Source organism: Haliotis asinina, chromosome 8 (assembly GCF_037392515.1).
Source record: "Haliotis asinina isolate JCU_RB_2024 chromosome 8, JCU_Hal_asi_v2, whole genome shotgun sequence".
NCBI lineage: Eukaryota > Metazoa > Mollusca > Gastropoda > Lepetellida > Haliotidae > Haliotis > Haliotis asinina.
In genome coordinates, this window is record NC_090287.1 from 59515248 (window position 1) to 59530453 (window position 15206).

At 37.4% G+C, this 15206-nt stretch overlaps 1 protein-coding gene across 2 annotated transcripts; it reads left to right on the top strand.

The window, feature by feature from the left end:
* The first annotated feature begins 172 nt into the window (after positions 1 to 172).
* On the top strand, positions 173 to 14466 carry LOC137293982 (intraflagellar transport protein 43 homolog B-like). Of its 2 annotated transcripts, XM_067824888.1 has the most exons (9): positions 173 to 263; positions 2055 to 2153; positions 5801 to 5868; positions 8163 to 8201; positions 11470 to 11519; positions 11892 to 11964; positions 12330 to 12405; positions 13104 to 13166; positions 13579 to 14466. In XM_067824888.1, the coding sequence occupies exons 1-9, from the start codon at positions 219 to 221 to the stop codon at positions 13690 to 13692; spliced, it is 627 nt and encodes a 208-aa protein (XP_067680989.1). In that variant the 5' UTR covers positions 173 to 218; the 3' UTR covers positions 13693 to 14466. The 2 variants fall into 2 exon arrangements, with proteins under 2 accessions (XP_067680989.1, XP_067680990.1); XM_067824889.1 differs by lacking the exon at positions 8163 to 8201.
* Positions 14467 to 15206: the final 740 nt, after the last annotated feature.

Here is a 15206-nt window from a genome sequence, read left to right on the forward strand (position 1 = left end):
TATTTTTGTTTTATCTTTATTATTTGACAATATCTTAAATTCCGGTGCACCTATAATTTTTCAGTTAAAATATGACTAGATAAAGTAATGCATAGAGGGTATGAAAATGTTTTAGGCCGAATGTATATTATCTAACACTTTTACAGAATCACGATTTTATCAAAATATATAAACCTCCCGCATTCCAGGGAAACAGACTCAGCTTGTTTACAAGCGAGATGGACGACGAAGATCTTGATTTCCAACCCACTCCGAAGTCAAGGGTAAATGCACCTCAATTATCATATTTCAGTTATGACATTCGTAAAACAACTGAAGACCAGATACCTTCCGCCACCTTTGAAAGCTGTTTACTTTTGGTTCGAGCTGGGTTAGTGTTAGGGCTTGAGTAAGGTTATTGTAAGGGTAAGGGTTAGGGAGATGGGAAAGAGTTCCTTTCGTTCCCCAATAGTTTTTCTTCCTCAGATTAACAGAGGTAACACTAAGTGGTTCAACCCTGTATAGTGTACTTAATTTGGGGGTTTCTAGTTATTTTTGTGACTCCCCCGGTAGTTGTTGTGTTAGAGTTTGTGAATAATTCTAATACCGTGCCGTACCATGTTTTCGGGGGAACCATGTTTTCAGGGTATGTCTTTTCCCTGTAATGTCTTGCGTACAGCGAGATAACAGCTCCACCTGTAAATACCGTCTCGTGTGCAGAAGCGTCTGTCGCAACTGGAACACAAAATTTTTTAAATGTTCAGCTTTCACGAAGTTGTTTCCTAATTTCTGTCAAAGTACTAAAATTCTACCCTAGAATGTAATTCACTTTGAGAACCTTTGTAAATGTGATTATAACTTTTGAAATAACGCTCGCAACTTGTCAAGCGGACCATCGTCTGCTCGAGCGAAAAGCCAAACATAAATATCACGTAACTCGAATGGAATGTTGCCGATGTAATGAAAAAAACCATTGAACACCCGTTTGGTCATCTCTTACGTATATTTTTATTGTGCTGCAGAATTTGTACCAGACATGTGACCTCTGGGTTCATTTAAAATACTACTGCGATGATACTATACTGCACAGATATCACATGTTTTATTGTCCCTGCCATGGCGGGCCATGCCGACAAGAAGAATGAATGTACAAGTGATTGAATAACCTACTTTTGTATATGTTTATTTTTAACAAATTTCACAAAAAAAACCCATCAGAATAATCAAGAAAAAAATTATCGGTTTGCTTGTCATTTAATTAAAATGATACGTTGAATTTGTTGATTTCTGTGGAGAAGAATGCATCACATGCGCTTCCATACAAGGGCGTTAACACGGGCAATAACGATAACCCAAAAACATGGTGCGTAACTTCTAGCACTTGTGCGTGCAGACAAGCCATGAAATGTACGCTGCTTTGGAAACCAACGGACGACAGAACATTCTAACAATAAATTTATGAAATGTGAGGTGATATTATTTACGGAATTACAGTTTTGATAATCTACCATGTCTACTGATACACAATAATGTTTGTGATAATCTTTTGCGTTATTACCCCGCAAACATGTTACACCATGGTACAATTCAATATATTATTTCTGAGGGGGAATGAGTGGAATTCTCCCTGGGAGCTGTGGCACTAAACAACATCACTGGTAGGTATACAGTGTTCTGTAGGTGTACCTTAACATTTAGTTTGATAAGGTTAGATTTGACATGGCTACAAGATATTTTCAGATTTATCAGTTTATGTCTTGGGCATCCTGATGATCCCGCATGGGAGAATTTAAAAAAGAATGACAACATATCCTATAAAAAAGAAAACCGCCTAACCAGTCTAGGCAGTATTTGTTGCCACAGCAATGTTGCTTTCTAGTTTTGAAATCTGTACCAGGCATTATCCTTAAAGAGGTATCAGCTGTCAGAACTTGTTACTAACTTAGAAAAGACATCTTTGTCTTAAAACTCAAACCATCATCCAAGTGTTTTCACTGGCAGTTGCAAAGGCATCATTAAAGTCTGAATAAACACTTTCAGCATAAAACTAATAATCCAACAATGCATTATCTCAGAGTGCAAAGCAAGGCCGTCGTGCACAGCGCAGTGCTCCTGCTGTTGAAGATGATGCAGCAGAAGAAGATGTCCCAGTATCACAACCTCCTTCAATCAAGGTAATCCAAATACTGTGTCAGCAATGATTCAGTGTTCCTATTTATGATATTGACAGTTCCCATTTCTGCGTCAGGACAGGATAGGGCACCAGTATTTGAAAGTGGGACTCCAATATATGTGCTAAAGTCACCAACATATGAAGCTAGGTCGCCAATAACGAAACGAAGCTAGGTTGCCAATTAATGACAGATGCTGGCCTCCTGTACCAACCAAGGTAACAGGGTTCTACCTATAACTTGTTTGATTTGCAGTTACGGTATTTTCATTATGGTTTTATTCAGTGTCTATAGCAGGAACAGATGAGGCCTGAACTGTTCCATTCGTTTGTTTTACATAAATTTTAGACTCACGGTGCGCATGCACGGAACGTGTAAAAACATCGACTGGCAAACATCCACTTTGGTCGTATGCTGGACCATTAAACCTAAAGCTGACTCCTTTACACAACATATCCATCCAATAAGGATGGAACAAGAGGTCAGTATCAGTCATTAATTGGCAACCTAGCTTCATTTATTGGCTTATTGGCAACCTAGCTTCATATATTGCTGATTTTAGCACATATATTGGAGTCACACTTTCAAATACTGGCGCCATATCACTGAACCTGTCTTAACGCAGAAATCGGAACAGTAATACCCCTATTGTTGAAATACAGAAACAAAAACTCAGTGTTTTCATCCATTCATTACAAATGTCAAATGTCACCCTAGCACCGTTACGCTCCACAACGAAGTGTACAGATTTGGCAGCAGTAGCAGTATAACGTATAACACAACTCATGAGCTTTACACTTTGTGCCTTTATGGGGAATTGAACAGCACCGCAAGCACTATAACCACTAGGCTACCTCACTTATTAATTATGTCTATGGGTGCTGAAGTCTATACGGGCAACAGGCCCATTCAAATAAAAAGCTGTTTTAAGCAACACCTGAACACGACTCTCACAATGCATTCTTCTGTGTTGTGGTGACGTTAGTTTGCCTAGCCTTCTATGGATGCCAAACCAGCCTGTGCCAGCGATTACATGGTTCTTAAACCGCTAAAAGCGAAATCGGTGGTTAGGTTGACATCTCGACCACATGGCGCAAGAATTTCTGCATCAAAAATAATCTCATGAATTATGTTGCCCTTGTGTTGGCCTCCCCTTTGGTCCCTTATCCATGAGATCTGGTTTTAAAATATTGGCCTTCAGTAACCCCCGCTTGACACATGTCATCGGTTCCCAACTGCATAGATTGATGCTCATGCTGTTGATCACTGGATTGTCTGATCGAGACTCTTATTTACACACTGCTGCCACATATCTGGAATATTGTCGAATGCGGTGTAAAACTAAACTCATTCACCCCTTTGAGTCCTTACCTCTGTGACAGACTCCCATTCACATCTTCATCAGATATACTTCATATTTTGCTGCCTGACTGGGAATCACACCCATCCCTTTCATATTGCCAAGAATAAAAAATCTGCATGGCTCATTGCTTTGCTTTTCTGTACTTTCATTTTTTGCAAGAGTTTCCAAGCTTTTATATTCAGAAACTGAGAGGCTTACCAAAACGCTTGGTATTTTATCAGGTACAATTTCTTTTTCTGTCTGTTAAGAAGCAAGCATCAGTTCATCATCTGTTCAACTATTCATTTTGTCAAATTTCTGTTCTAGGTTTTGCGACTCACTCAATTCCACGTATCTACATAATTTTTGTCCCGTTTCAGGCTGATATGAAAACTGACACTCAAAATGCTTCCTTCCAAAAGCTTCGGAAAATGTATTTGAGTGACAAAAGACACTGCTGAAGCAACCCCATTTGCCTGACATGGTTTGCTTTGTATCCCCCCAATACGCTTCCTCGTGCACAGTAGAGCGTGTTCTTAACGTGTGTATCGTGCATACTGTGCTATCCAGATATAGGACACCAATATTAATATTGCTGTGTTTGGGTGCAAGGATTATGAAACTAGCCAATATGTATGATTTTAGGTTTTAAGCGCAATAAGCTCCTCAGACCCACCAATATTCGAGCGGCTTGGTGGGTCCTTAGCCAATACTGTCCAGCCCTCATTGCATATCCTTTGTTATGATAGACAGTCACTCATTCTTCAATCATCTGAGAGATGTCAGTTTACAAAGTACACAGAGAATAACCCTGAACATAAGTAAACTCTGCTTAAGCTATGGTCCATTAGAAGCAAATTAGTAATTCTGCAAAGAAACAACCAATGCATATTTCAGTTCTTTCAAAGATGCAGTTTTGCTTCCATATGGTCAGTTAACAATACTGTGGGTGGGTTATGAGGTAGTTATTACTTGAATATCTCTTTTAACTAAATCATCCAATATGATATGAGGAATTTTAGTACCATGTTTGTCAAGTTTCAGTCTAAGTAAACTTATCCTCAGTACTTTTCGTTACACTCCACCACTGAGTCTAACAAAACCTTATGGGAGGTCACGTCAGGTAACTTTTGAGATTGACAATGAGAACACAGCTTACCAAATCGCGAAAGTAAACATTCGCACATCCCTTATGAACTTTTTATCTCGAAAAGGTTCGTACCCGAACGATTCTGAATGCTATTTAGCGTACTATCGATGCACACAGCGTATGTACTGCCATGACAGCGGTGAGTAAACAGTCGCCGAAAATAGTGTTTTTGACAATATTCAAGGATGTTATCTTGTGGAAATATTATCTAATGGTAACCATGTCAACAGCAACCCTACAGCGTATATACTGCAGGTCAAATAACTGTGTTATATGCTGATTTTTGTTTGTGGAGAGATCTGTGTCAGTGACCTGAATATTTTGAAAGTCCCTCCGATCCCTAAATAGTAGCTGGTGTCTGATTGGTTAAATCTATTTAACCGTCACGCATTTGATTGGACTGTCATTGATTGCTCAAAGGTTACCGGACGCGACCTTCTACTAGGTTTTGTTAGACTCAGTGGTGTAGTGTAACGAAATACACTAAGACGAAGTTTATTTAGACTGGTCAAGTTTCAAACTAGATTCAAATGATAATAGCATGAAGGTTAATAGCTGGGTGTTGATTACTTGTTGAGAATCACATTTTATGGCAAATTGTTAGAAAATCCTTCTCTATGACTGGTTGATAGTATGGCAACATTCTGAAATGGCATGGATTTATCACTGATTTGTCAGGTCAGGTTTCAGCAGTTGATGCAAGTCAATCATGCCACTTGAAATAGTATTGATAATAAATAATAATAACATATTGTAACAGCACATGTATCCCTGCCTAAGCATGCTCAAAACACAATCACAATCTGATTACTGTTACCCCGGATAACCCAAGCTGCTGCTGCCTGTGAAATTAAAAAGCTACAAGGTTAAAGGTCACGTGACCACTGTGTACCCATTTTCTGATGGGTGAACAGAGGCAATTTTGAACAAACTTACTTGCCAAGATGAGACCACATGTGCTTCATTGTTAGGCAGGACCGAACATGTTTAAGTCACAGAAAATCTCAGGAGTCAAGCTGCCAAACATGATCACCAATCCAAGGGCTCTCCTCACTCAATATTGCTTAACTTCAACTGCTTTGGCACCTGAGCACTTCACACAGGACCAAACACTACATATAGGAGAGTTTTCAGATTTATCTGTTTTGTGTCTGACAGGATGGTCCTGCGGGTCGTCCATCCAAGGCTGTTTCTGGCTGGGGAGAGGAAGCACCTAGAAAAAGCCGGTAAAGTACTAGTTGCTGTCCATGGCAACATAACATACTTATCGCTGCAATGGGCTTTTATTGTTGTAAAGCCTGCACAAGTATTTTTTAATCTAATTCTCTTCTAAACTTTCGTGAGATTGCAAAATCTTGAACATTTCGAATGTTGTAATTTATTCTGGAATTGGTAAGCATGTTTAAGTTTAACAAAACATGTTCGAAGATAAGTTTATGATCATCATAATCAAATCTATTCAGGGTTTTGGTTATTTGATGCATTTTGTTTTACCATTATCCTCATCAATATGATCAAATTCCCTAGTATATTTGATTATGTTGATCCTCTCTGTCTATTTACATTTTCAATAATAACAAATTATGGAATAAAGCTCTTTGGCATTTTACCATGATTGACATCACTCTTGACTGAGTGATGCATCAACAGTTTATATTTGCATATTGGTATCTTGATTATCACGACTGCATGTGCAATAGCTGAAACATATTCATGGTACAGTGTACAATACAATGCACACTTACAATGCTTTTAACACATTTAATGTCTGATGGTGATCATGTCAACAATCTGAAAAATTCTTTTTACGTATTTGAAATAGAATATTTTGTCTAATTTTATATAGATTGTTTCAAAATTCATTTGAACTAACCAGTTACAATTATTCATTTTTGCTAAAATAATAATACTGATTTTATACTACTTCAGTAGAATAAATAAAAAACAATTGGTAGACATTATAGAGATGTGGGTCTTAGTGTTTCTGCTGTTGAATGTAATTTGGTCATATCTCTAAAACTGACATGTTTTCTTAGCTGATAAAGTTGCCATGTTTATTGCTGGACACATTTTTATCATATCATTTAGAGTATGTGTAGCTTTGCTAGCGCAGTGTATGTTTGCATGTTTTTTAATTGTAATGCCATTTTCACGACATAAAATGCTTCATCACTGATATGTACTCTACTCACTTGTCAAAAATTGGTCACAAGATATACTTATTTTATTTTATGTTGCTTGTGAAAATTCAATGTCCACACTATTTGCATGATTCATAAACATCAGGAAGTATTTCACTTAAAAATGGAAGTAACATCCAATTTTATAATTGTTAAAATTGAAATATTTGCATATCTGCCAATCTGAGTACAGTACTGAGAACAGCAAAGCCCTAAAACAATACAAAAACCACGTCACCACACTATCACTGATATCTCCCGATTATGGACCCCTGAAGATCCCGGTTGCAATTGATCTTCAGTAACCCATGCTTTTCGAGACCACATACGAGATCGAGTGGTTAGGCCCGCTGGCTTGGTTGACACATGTCATCATGTTCCAATTACGCAGATGAATGCTCATGTTGTCAGTTACTTACAGACCACTGCCATATTGCTGGAATACTGCTGAGTGTGGTGTAAAACAAAACTCACTGACTCTCCTGATTTTGATAATGAACAATGCTCACCAGTGCATGCACATTAGCTTGACAGCAGTCCCAACAAACTTGTCATGTGGCATATTTTGTTTTGTTAAAGAGAGGAAGACAGTTGACACAAGATTGACAGACACTTTACAAACAAAATTCTCATTTGTGCATGCTCACTCACAAAATTTTTCGTGGACATATTTTATATGTGTTGTTTATTGCTATTATTTGTTTACATTGTTTATATAGACGTATATTTGTGGAGTGAGGAAATAACGGTGATGAATCATGTTGTCTGTGAAGGGAAACTAAATGCAATGTATGCGGTGATGGTGATGCATGCTCGAGGTGGTACAATGACGGTCAGATGATGCCCATGATCCACAAATGGCGTATCATGTGCAAGTTATCATAACTTCAAAATGTAATCATTGTTTCGAAATACACTGTGACTGAATCAGAGATTGAAAAAATTCATGGATTAGTGTCATGGTGGAACTTGTTTATTGAGAAAAATAAAAAAGTGTTTTCAAAAATTCATTACTGGAAACAAATCAGTTTGTTTTCTTTTTTTTCCCCCCAAATTTCTGAAATGCTCAGTAACTAATTGTGATGTATATTTGATAAGAACAAAGTCCATTTGCACCAGTGAAAATGTTTCAACATAATTAGTGAAATGCTGAGTAACTGATTAACTGCTTTTCATGTATATCTGATCACAAAATGCCTCACTTGAGCGTTGTGCCACCTGGGGAATGTACACTTTAGATACTGACCATGCTGACTGCTTGTTGTTATGTTATTTCTTCCTCCCCCGTTTCCCAAATGGACCCTTCCCTTGCTGTAAATGTTGTGATGGTGACCAATCAGCTCGCGGCAGTTGGGAGAGGGATTTGAGCCATTTGAAGAGTGAGTATATGCACATAACATGCTTCAGAATGTTCCACTCGGTGCAAGATGATGCAATTGTACAGAAATATTACAATGTCATTTGTTTATTTGATTTGCATGTCTAATATACACTGAGAAGACACTGTCTGCTTATGAGTACATACCATGAATTGAGTAATACAAAAGCTAGGGGTGTCACTCATTTGAAAGTTTCGTATCAATATGTAATTTTCAAACAGTGGAAAAAATACTGAATTATCCAATAAGAGTTCCTTTATGTGCATATATTTTGCAAAAAAAAATGCACCCCCGTCCCCCCAAAAAAACAAACCTATCTACACAGTCCAGCTCTGAAGTTAATCAAAAGAATGCTAAATTTGAACAAGGCTCACCCACATGTTATGTTTCTGTGGCTATGAAAAATTTTAGTATTGATAATAATAAAGTTTGCATTTATACATCCTCATTAGTAATGCATCAATATGCACTCTGTAGTATATGTGACATCCATATACAAACATCTTATTAGATAAGCACATTTCTTATGATGAGATATGGGACAATTCTTGGTTCGCAATTAGGAAGCAATGCTTTTTCTGACATTCACAGCACAAAGTTGACACAATATGTAAATGGTGTTTGTATCAGAGGACGGGCTGTAGAACTATGTAATCACACTTGTTTACACATGTCACCTAGTGCTGTTGCTGCATGCATGCTTTGCATGGTATTATAATAGTGTCTTGTTTGGTATGGTATGTCATTAATGCCTTCATGGTTTCTTTGTTCTCTCCAGATATGATGAGAAATATGCTGCCATATATGTATTTTCTTGTTCATTAAGACAGAAAATTGCAGATTGTGGACATTTTTATATTTACATTGTCATGGATGATCGTTCAGGCTGCCTTATATTTCTGGTGTAAAGATTATTGGAATGTTAAGGGATACATGTATTAGGGTTGGGTATAGGATTGTAATTGTATATCATACTATCGAGGAATTGTTTATTGTGTAATTGTTTAAAATCAGTAGGATTTTTAAACACTGATAGCATGCATAACACTCCATAGTTTCAGAAGTCATAAATTATCTGCCAGAAAAATCAGGTTTTACCATTTGTCTTTGTATTATGTAGAAAATATTTGAACACATTCAGATTAGAGTTATCCCCCTTAAGTCTGATTTCGTAACATTTTTAAGAACAGAGCAATTGTTTCTTTTTCAGTTTATATTCAATTTGTATAACCAATAGTTCAAGGCTGTGTTTGTCTTTATACAAATAAACAAATTGGAATGTTATTTTGTCGGCAATTCCAAGGAAGAAAACCTCAAAATTCTCCATGAAGGTGGTTAGTTGATCAGTATACCTAATTTTTTCATGGCATTTTGACGAATGCTGCCAAATTAATGCAAGGAATCCATTTAATGTGAAGCCCTAATGATTTGCCATATTTTGCATTCAGCGATCTTCTGTTTGGCCATGTTGAGCAGAGTGATCTCTTTGGGTAATTGTGATATCAGCCCCAGTGTGACAGTGCTCCCATGATCCCTCCAACACTTGCACATGTTTGCAGTTTATTTGCATGACCACATCATCACTCAAACCCTTGCTGCATGACTGGATAAACATTAACAATTATTACAATATTACCCATAAGGGGAGAATGTTCTTTTCCGATATTTGCCCATGTGCTTTTTAGCCGACTAATCGGTTGAAGCCATGGCATCAGGGAGCATCATTCTTGAGGAAACTACGCCATGACCTCTTCAACTTTTCATGATGTCACAAGTTGATTACAGGACAACTATAGGCTGCCTTCAGTGAAGTTTCTCTGTAGGGTTGTAGCTAACTGCTTTTCAAAAAGTCAGTGAGTAATGTATACATAATTAGTCAGAACTTTCCCTCATGAATGAATGCTGGAAGTCTCTCACCAACTGATCAGGACTTGCACAATTTATTCACTTGAGACAGATAGTCCATAATTACTTGTAGTTGTGTGATTTTTCTCTGAACAAGATAAATAACTTGGGATACAACTATACATTGATGTTTGTGTTGATTCCACCATTTACAGATGTACATTTATTCTAAGCAATATTTTTGACATTTGTGTCTTGTGGTGTCTGAAAGTACAGTCCATTGGAGTCAAATGTCCCCAGTGAATTTCAAAAAACCAAATAATAATAATGACTCAAACTAAAACATAACAACTCTGCAGAATTTTGTTGTAATTTTTTTTCAGCAAAATATCAAAGTTATTTACCTGAGCTGTTGCTAGACCCATGTCACAAATCTTGCAGTATCAAATGAAAATAATGATGGTTTGTTGAACAACTTTTATATTTTGTTGGCAAAACTTTTCTGCAGAGTTGGTGAGTTTTTCCTATGTACTGTGGCATTAATTTGAGTCATTCTGAGTTAGAGTGCATTTCATTGGGGAGATTTTGACTGAAATTTACTGCACTAATTCTGCCTAGAAGTGTTTTGTTAGTGACATCATGGATATCTTTGTCACCATGTTATATTTTCCTGATTCAAGATGATCATGTCTTTCATGTTTTTCTGTCTTTTGGACATTTGTTGCAAGTTTGTTTGCGTTTCAATGCCACCAAGTGTGTTTAACCAGTTGTTCCAGCTGACTAACAAACATTTTTTGTCTACCTACAACCTTGTCTTGTGAAGCATCTAGGGACAGTGGGATAGCTCAGTGTTCTGAGCATTTGCTCTTCACACCTTCATTCACCCCATGGGTACATTGTGAAGCCAGTGTCTTCTGTCCTGTGGTGGGATATTGCTAAAAGTGGCATAAAATCAATCTCTCTCTCTCTCTCTCTCTCTCTCTCTCTCAGTCCTTAATGTATCAGCCGAAAGGTTAAAATTGGGCAGCTACTGATTTGAAGTGTCTATTGTGGATCCACTTGTATGTATCGATCATTTTGACTATTTCAGAATACAACTTACATTGTTATATAACTTAAATGTATATAACTTACATTGATCTAACACATCCTTCAGCTCTGTCAGGATAACAGTACTGCAGCCATGATACATGATTAGTGCCAAGAGAGGCTAGTGATGCTCCTAGTTGTCCATTAGCCAGTGGGGTGGCCTAGTGGTTAAAGCATTGGCCCGTGTTTGATTTCCCACATGTGTAGAATGTGTGAAGCCCATTTCTAGTGTCCCCTGACATATATTGCTGGAATATTACTAAAAGCAGCATAGAACCCAACTCACTTACCCACCCTAGTTGTCCATATTGTCAGTATGTTTGATGTGTTATAGTGAGAGACTACGACCAAGGAGTCCAGAACAAGAGTCAGATTCAGATCAAGGTATGCACTGAGTACTATCTCATTTCATACTTTAACATACCAATACTTATGCATTGTTGGAATTGAAATGGGATCAGTGGTCAATAAGTCTTTCTGTTATGTTAATTGAATCTGGTCCCTCTTAGGCTTGTAATGTGAGTTTTTTTGCAAGGACCCTTTGGTTTCTTGCTCAATTTTGAACACAAATGGTGCTTGTCAGTTTTAACTTAGGAAATGCTTGGTACATTCCTCTATTCCATGCTAGTATATGGGTTGGGGAATGAAGATGAAATGTAGTTAAATGGTGTGTTCAAAATTATCATGTCCGTGCAGTGTAGTATTTATGGAATGTGATGTAGGTATTATGCTGCATATGCGTGGTCTCTGCTGCAGATATTCCCGTGATCCCGGAGCTGGAGGACCAGCAAGAGGAGGACATGACCACTAAAGTGGCTGTAGCTCCCAAGTCAGTTGTTGACATACCCTCTTCATCATATTTCCTGTACTTTAACAAAGTCGCTCATAAATTGCAAAGATATGGGCATGTTAGCCAAACACCAGTGATGATCTCAAAACTTGTTGACAGACATGTTTACGTTATCTACAAAGTTTAGCTAACATGGTTAGGCAAACAGTAAGAATTAATCATTACTCAATGTTTAACTCACTAGTATGTGTTTTAAGGGCTCATTAAATAAGATAACTCAACTATATCTATATATTTTTTTTCATAGTTTTGCACTTACTGTATACTAATTAATTGTCCATTTCCATTTTACCGCCTCTAACTCAGCACATCATCTGACCTCTGAGTGTTACTGATTTCCACAGTGTTGCTGTCAACCGTGTGGCCACATACAGGGAGCTGGACAATGATCTCTTGCGACAAGCGGCGTTCCTCACACTGGTAAGGAGATTTGTTATGAATCTAACATGGCTGACCTGGTGTATTCAGATGTGGATAGGAAACTGGTACATTGTGGCTCAAAATATCTTTGAACAACTGGTAGTGTTCTCTTTTCATAAAACTTTGTTAGTTTCTAAGGCATGGAATTTATGTTTATATTTTTTAACATGTCAAGGTCAAGTGCATTTATTTCGAAGGTCAAGGTCATGTTTGAGTTAATGTGAAGTGGTTATTTGCTGTTGAATATAGTACAATGATTAGCCACAGAGGATATAGAATTGCTTTAATAATACACAATGAAAAGACAAAACAACAACAGGAAATACTTTGTTTTAGTTTAAACTCTGGTTCTTATTATCAATGTGATACTGATGTTACTGCATACTTTACATTGTGGAAAAAATGAAAAACTGTTTGCTCTAAATAGTAAACTGTCATCGTGATGGGCTATATCTTGATTTCTAGCAGTTTCATACTTCAGCTATCATCACAATAAAAGCCTGGACCATCCTTTGCATCCAGTGTACAAGATACTGTCACAGTCTGATCGTTGATGACTTAAACAGCAACAATAAGCAAGATACTGTTTTAGTATTCATTAAACATATTATACAATGTTATATATGTTTTGTGTCATAAAACTGATGTTATATGATTTGTTGGAAATATTGTAGCATTGTTTTTTATTTGTGTTTCAGGATAATGACATAGATCTCAAATTATTGACAAAGGCTATTTCACCAGAACAAGACTTAATAGAGGTGAGAGTCAGATTAACGTGTAGGCATCCAACCCTACATGCTGTGTGTCAGTTAACAATTCCATTTCCTGGCACCCGTGAACATACAGGTTGGAATTTATCTCCATGCTTATTGTAAGAGGTGACTAATGTGATCGGGTGGTCTGGCTTGCTGACTTAGTTGACATGTCATTGTATTCCATTTGCACATATCAATGCTTATGCTGTTGATCACTGGGTTGTCTGGTCCAGACTTGATTATTTACAGACCACCACCATATAGATAGAATATTGCTGAGTGTGGTATGAAACAACAAACCAACCAAACTGGCCATTTGAAGTCAGGTTGATCCGTATACTTCCCAGGGAGCTGAGAATGAAACATTGGATTGTGTGCGGATTCATTCACTGGGGTTATAAATTTGTGTTTGCAGGAGGACCGTCCATGGGACTGGGATCGTCTGTTCACTGAGGTGACATCAGAGATGATAACAGATGTGGATAAAGAAGAAATGAAAGAACAGGAATCTATTAACGAAGTTGTCTGATCATTAAAGTGAATACTCGAGATCAATGTCGCCAGTTGGGGCTTGAGTATTGACTCCATGATGTTAAACAAAGCAACACTGAACCATGAACCAGGCTGATCCAGGTAGGATGTTCACCATGTGGAATGGCCCTGACCACAGACCATTTGGTGTTTGGGACTGTCTTCAAGGGAAGAACTTCATATCACGACATGTTTGAATTATAGGCACAGTTGGCCATGTTAAGTTCGGAGGCATTCTTCCATGGCATAAACTGAATATACCTGGAATATTACATCTGTAGAAGTTGGTTTAGCTGCACATTGGCACATCATACATTGACCATTTGGCCATGTTTAACTGGTCATCTCATCTGTGAAATGAAGACTTCTCGCTGACTGGCTTGACAACTGAAAAATGTGACAGATTGTAACAAATGTTACTGATTTTGCGTTAAGTCGGTTTAGTCAGAACTCAAATGTAGTGATGCTGTTAGTAAAGATTACCTCCCTGCAATTTCTCAAAAATGTCTTTTGTACATTAACTTTTACAGCGTTCCACTCTCAATATTACAAGTCATAGCCCCTTTGACAAATGACAGTCCCATAACAAGCTCAATTCTGAAAATAGTACAGTGATTAAAATGTTTGGTTGTGATCAGATCTGTTTGTGAAACACAGAAAAGTGCAGCATATAGACAATAATACAAACACACATTATACTGATGTCACATCCATTCCGTCCAATGCTTCATGGTGTATACTGGTTTATGAATAAATTTTATATCATATTTTATTTATGTTTTTCTGTTACATTTTGTTGTGTACAGTATTTCATGGTATGACAGATTAACAGTAGTAATGTGAAAGAAATGAGTAGTTATTAATTTCTGTTGTTTTATGAACAATTTGAGGTTAGATGTATACATGTACTTTGTCAAAAATTCAAAACTGAGACGAAGGAGAGTGCATTCATGTATTTGTCAGGAATTCAAACCAGACTAGACAGTAAGACACATTTTGGCTTGTTGAAGGTTAATGATTTTCACCTGTTGGCATGGAGAAGGTTGTGGCTGGATATTTCAGTGTTCTTGATACCTGCTTGTCATGTAAGGAATCTGCTGATTTTGTTTACCATGGAGATCATGTTGCATCTAGATTTAGGTCATATTGTTTAGGTTATGCAGAAATCGTTGTTTATAATGGATAGTGATTCAGTTCTGCTTTCTCCAGGTGTTCAGTTTTTAATGTAGTTTGTATCTTCTCTCTTCAAGTTATTGTAGAGAAGCTTCTGGGATGACTTTTAGAGAATTATTGGAGTGATAGTGGATAATGTCTGTGGGTTGGCTTTCTGTTGGATAAAACTGCTAAAAACCATTAGGCTACCCCACCATCCCTGATCTAAGAGGGACAAGACACAAGGGCATCAGGCAAAGGTGGTTGGTGGTTCTGTTTGATCTCCATCGTCAGTTAATGTATGGGTGCAGGTTGTTGAGATTAGTGAGAAGCTGGATGAGATCATGTGAGGTTGGTGGA

Coding starts and splice junctions, on each gene's coding strand:
- LOC137293982 (XM_067824888.1), top strand. CDS start 219: ATGGACGACGAAGATCTTGATTTCCAACCCACTCCGAAGTCAAGG. Junction 11,520..11,891: donor AGAGTCAGATTCAGATCAAG/GTATGCACTGAG, acceptor TCTCTGCTGCAG/ATATTCCCGTGATCCCGGAG. Junction 13,167..13,578: donor CAGAACAAGACTTAATAGAG/GTGAGAGTCAGA, acceptor TTGTGTTTGCAG/GAGGACCGTCCATGGGACTG.